The following is a 5,457-nucleotide window of genomic DNA, read 5'->3' as shown; positions in this document are numbered from 1 at the left end:
ATGACAATTGACATTTGACAAATGACAATGTCACTACTCAATTGAAAACTAGATCTGTGATTGAAAAATTGCCACACAACAACACCAATATATATTTTTTACTTCTTTTAATTACATATATAAGATTTATTACGAATATATCCTTTTCTTACATTTTTTTAAATGCAAAAGTTGTAATCTCCGATCTAGGAAATATTTTTTACCTGTGCCAAAGTATTTGACAAATGACACTTGATCAAAGTGAAGTGATCGTTCTATTGTTTTTCGTGTAGGATTCTTTGTTCTGAGGTGATTCCTCATTATTTCCGTCACTTCACTTTGACTTCAGACTTCAGTTTTTTCTAGGATTTTGTAATGTATTGATGTGTTTACGCTATGATGAGCGGCCGCAACCTCTCTCCGATTTGAACAAGTGTTTTATTGTTTGTATATAACAAAGTGCTGTGTTGTGTAGTGCAGAATGGCGAGGTTAACGGAGGAGATGGTGATCGCTAGATCAAAGCAGTCGGACTTATCTGCTATTAAGAAATTGAATTGTTGGTAAGTACGGAAGACTGAGTCAGGGTAGGAGATAGGGCCTGCGTGGTTTCGTTCCGCATCTGACCTCGCGTTCGTTCACCCTTCTTTTCTGTGAGAATCAGAACCTAAGAATCAGATTTCCAAGTTCGAACAGCTGATTTCCATTGTTGTATTTCCTAACTGTAAACTTTGTCTCAAGTTTAGTAATTTAATTATCGCATTATCTTTTATCAAGACTATGTCGAAATATGGATTATATACGTTATATTGCGTGGAATTAGGTAAATAATAATCTGTAAAGTTGATTCTTATAAGCATTTGATTGCAAGGTAAGTAAATTATAGACAATAATTGTTTTAATTGGATATGGATGTTATATTTGCTTATTATATTAATTACACGATTGATAGACCTTCCACTGGTACAAACAATTGTTTATTACTTTACTCCAATCAGATATGCTATTCAAAGTTGAATTTATTTATAAATCTCAGTAAATTATATAATTTTATAGCACTGAAGATAAATATTTTTTATTTTATATGATTGTTGGGAACTAGAGAAAACAATCAAGATCTATTAAAAAGTAATTTTATGATTATTTATTTTGTTTTTTAGAAAGCCATTTCAACATTTTATATAAACAAGGCTATTAAAATTGTTTCTACTTTAAGCCACATAATGTTTGGTCACCCTACCCATTATTATCAATACCATTGATAAAGTTGCATTTAAAAGCAGGTATTTAAATAAGAAACAAATTTTAAATGAACACAATCCCATATACAGTAACATCAAAACCATATAAGCTGGATTTACGGCACAAGTACCAAATATGGAGACACAAAGCCTTCCCACTCAGGGTACGGAGTGAATAACAAGTTTTGACTTAACAATGTTACATTCTACTATTGATTATACTATATATTTATATAATATAGTCATTAAATCCAATATTGTCATTCAATGAACACGCTAGTCATTTAATCAAATAGCAGATTAAATTAGATTACTACAACTTATACATTATATTTATAAAGATGTTTGTTTGTTTGAGCATAATTTGAGGTTAGATTTGAAAAATTATGTTTTTGTTAATTATAGGTCATTTATCAAGGAAGGCTAAATGTTATATACCATTATACTTAGACCAAAAGAGTGTTTCTCCACTTGCTAATAAAATCACTGATTGAATTATTGAAACATAACATATCCAGAAGTTGTGTATCTGATGATTAGAATAAACAAATTTATAATAAAAGAGACAATAATATTTTAACGTGATGTCCACGATGATGTGCCGTCATCGACGCATTTTACGTATGACTGCATTTTGTATGAAAATGACTCAATATAAACTTCGTATAATTTTGTAAAAATAGACGTTAATATATGATGACCTTATAATATGCTCATATATTTATTATTGGTATAAGCACACACAATTGTATACTCTTGTCACCTCATACTTAAATATTCCCACAATAGAATGAACATACAGAATGATGGCTGTACATATTACTCTGATCAATTTCCTTTACAATGTTGCGACTAGCGTTTACATGATAACCTTGTTCTTTGTTAATTCATTTATCAATGCACATGCTTATCAGTTACTAAATAAATCAGGAGGTCAGTTTTCTTAGCTAAATCGACAGTACCTTGAGAGAGATATTTACATGAGTTTTCTTATTATTAACATTAAAATTAAAGTTTCCCTGTGTCCCGGCAATTTTCTTCTGCCAGGATAATATTTATACGACAATGTAAAGCATAATATATGACCAATTTTTCGGAAAAATGTCCATCAAAATTTGTCAATTTGTTTTGGAGTTTGGTTACAAAAACTATGACACAAAATTTAATATAACTACCTATAGATTGATTATGGTTAAGTTTCCATACAATGCAACCTTCGCATTCTTTATACAGTTATCATAATGTGTGGGAAGGAACAACCTCTGTGAAATGGGGCTTTGATGTGAACGCTTTTTGTAATTAACTTTTAATTCTTTATTCATTAATTAGGTGCGGTTGGTGGTTTGTGTGGATGTATGGGATTAGAAAATATGTGCATTTCGTAAAATTAACTTTTTTGTGACAATTTTTATGAGAATATTCTGCTGAAAAAGCATTTAAATATAAATATTTTTTTATTAAATAGATTAAGGTTCATTTCTATTTTAGATTTACATGATCTTGACCTTGCATTTTATATCAATACTAGCGGTCCGCCCCGGCTTCGCCCGTGGTACATGTTTACGTTTTCTCTACATAAGAACCATCCTCGTACTTCAAGGAATATAATGAGTATGGCCGCCAAATATTGTACAATAACAGTCGTGAAATCGTAACACACCGTAACATACGTGACTGATAGTAACATACGTGATTTTGTTAAGCCTAGTGTACATTACAACTAATAATGCAGGAGATTTTTTTTACATTTCTGTTTTATATTGTTAATTAAATTATTTGATTAAATTACTTTAAAACTCTATAAAACAAATTTAAATATTAAAGAAAAAGTTTTATTTCTCAAATTTTGTATTTCTATAATACTTACAAATGCAAGAATCATTCACAACTTATGATATTAATTACGAATACGAATTATTATAGTAAAAAAGTTACTAACTTCCGAAACATGATAGTTTTTGAAGTGGGTTCTCTTTATGTAAAAAAGTAAATTTTTAACTTTAGATTCTCTAGTGAGTACTCCCCATAAGAGCCGCTCACGGATGTTACGTAACACAATAGTAACACATGGTATCATTCGTGAATAAAAATATGGTTGGACATAACCTAAAAAGCCTTTATTCGCCAAAGTATTGTAGTAATAAGACGCCGCATAGTTTGATTTGTTACTAGAACACTAAAGCTACACAGTACACACATAATTTAAATAATATAGTAAATTTGTATTCTTACCTTGCATAATTCTCACTCAAAATTATTAAAATGTTCTGGGACAAAAATGCCGACTACCTTTCGATCAACTTTTACAGTAACAAAATGGCGATTTTTTTTTCTAAAGGTAGGCCAACATGTAAATCGGTGTTGCCCCTACTTAAAAATATTTTTGTGGCTTGGATATCTAGTTATTTAGGGTGTTATTTTATGGTAACCGTGCGTGAAGTATCATTCGTGAAAAAAAGTGAGACATAGTTTTAAGTGAGTTTTATATTAATTTCTTTTATGTTATTTTTATTAGAACTTGTTAAAACTATCCACAAGTTTACAGAATAATTTAGAAATACCAAAATTTTACAGGTATCAATAGATTTTTGCATAATTTTGTGACTTCAAAGTGTGAGATGACTAAGTGGGACACATGATTTTAGTATGGAAAGGAAAATAAGCATTTCAAAAAAAAAAAATATTGAGCTTGTTAAAGGCACTCAAAATTAATTTAAATTATTAATATAATGATAAATATAACATAGTGAAGCTGAAACTATTTAAAAACTACCATAATTACTATATAAAAAAATCTGGTGCTATATAAAATGACAAGGACATTTTTTTTTTCTTGAATGTACAATTTTTGGCGGCCATACTCTAATAAAAAAAGAATTATCGAAATCGGTTCAGCCGTTCTCGAGTTATGCGCTTACCAACACATTTTGCGATTCATTTTTATATATAACTAGCGGTCCGCCCCGGCTTCGCCCGTGGTACATAATATTAACGTTTTCTCTACATAAGAACCATCCTCGTTCTTTAAGGAATATAATAAAAAAAGAATTATCGAAATCGGTTCAGCCGTTCTCGAGTTATGCGCTTACCAACACATTTTGCGATTCATTTTTATATATAAGAAGAAGATCCTATGGTACGCTATGGTATGCTATGGTATAGACCTATGGTATATGTTTTATCACATATTTATTTTAATAAAGCATATCTTATCTTATTATCTTTTACCTTTTTATGAATTTATAATGAATCTGACAGAAGATTCATTATAAACCTTCCACTCCATATACAATAGTAAACTTGCACCCCATTCAGTAGATTTCGCTATGACACCCTTCACTAACAATGGATCTCTCGGCTCTTGCAACATCTCTGAAACTGAAATCTACAAATCACTTCAAGGAATAGACATTAACAAGGGACCAGGCCCAGACGGAATCGCTCCCCTGTTCTTAAAAACTTGTTCTGCGCAACTCACAAAGCCTCTGTACCACATCTACAATAAATCTATGTCCCTCGGCCATTTTCCGACTAAATGGAAAATTGCCCACATCACTCCAATACACAAAAAAGGTGATCAGAGTGATGTTAAGAATTATAGGCCGATATCAATACTGTCAGCCATGGGTAAACTTTTCGAATCCATAATTTACAACAGATTTTATTTTCATCTGAAACCTCTGTTTGACCCCTGTCAACACGGTTTTCTTCCGGGGCGTTCAACCATGTCTAATCTTTTGGAATACGTCAGCGACATCAATGAAGAGCTCGAAAAACAAAATGAAATTCATGCTATCTACACCGATTTCTCCAAGGCATTTGACATGGTTGATCATAGCCTTCTTGTCCAAAAATTGTACCACGCAGGTATTTGCGGCTCTCTGCTCAGATGGTGCGAATCATATCTTCGTAATAGGTCCCAATTAGTTGTACTCAGAGGTTACAAGTCAGTCGCTCGACCAGTACCCTCAGGTGTACCTCAAGGCTCTCACCTCGGTCCACTCTTTTTTCTACTATACGTTAACGACCTAGGTGCCAACATTACGTCTAAGTACCAAATGTTCGCCGACGATCTCAAATTGTATAGGGTAATAAAAAACCATGAAGATACTTTAGCATTACAAAATGATATCAACAGCATTACATTATGGTGCGCAAAAAATAACATGTTCCTTAACGTATCTAAGTGTTATCATATGAAATTCACAAGGAAACGTAATCCACTTCATGTAACTTACT

The 5,457-nt window shown here is 31.7% G+C and overlaps 1 protein-coding gene across 3 annotated transcripts in view; it reads left to right on the top strand.

Annotated features, from left to right (window-relative positions):
• Nucleotides 1-333: 333 nt before the first annotated feature.
• The window catches only part of LOC149896397 (uncharacterized), a 58,562-nt gene continuing 53,438 nt past the window's right edge, over nucleotides 334-5,457 (top strand). For all 3 annotated transcript variants that reach the window (XM_090117442.1, XM_090117441.1, XM_090117439.1), the window contains exon 1: nucleotides 334-540. In XM_090117442.1, the coding sequence (XP_089973568.1) occupies nucleotides 461-540 (80 nt within the window). In that variant the 5' untranslated portion in view covers nucleotides 334-460. The remainder of the gene's footprint in view (nucleotides 541-5,457) is intronic.

This window comes from Colias eurytheme, chromosome 28 (assembly GCF_061535395.1).
Source record: "Colias eurytheme isolate Ceu_HAF_F1 chromosome 28, ilColEury1 Martin Lab GWU primary, whole genome shotgun sequence".
NCBI lineage: Eukaryota > Metazoa > Arthropoda > Insecta > Lepidoptera > Pieridae > Colias > Colias eurytheme.
Note: the sequence above shows the minus strand (reverse complement) of the source record. Positions and strands in the feature narration are given on the sequence as shown.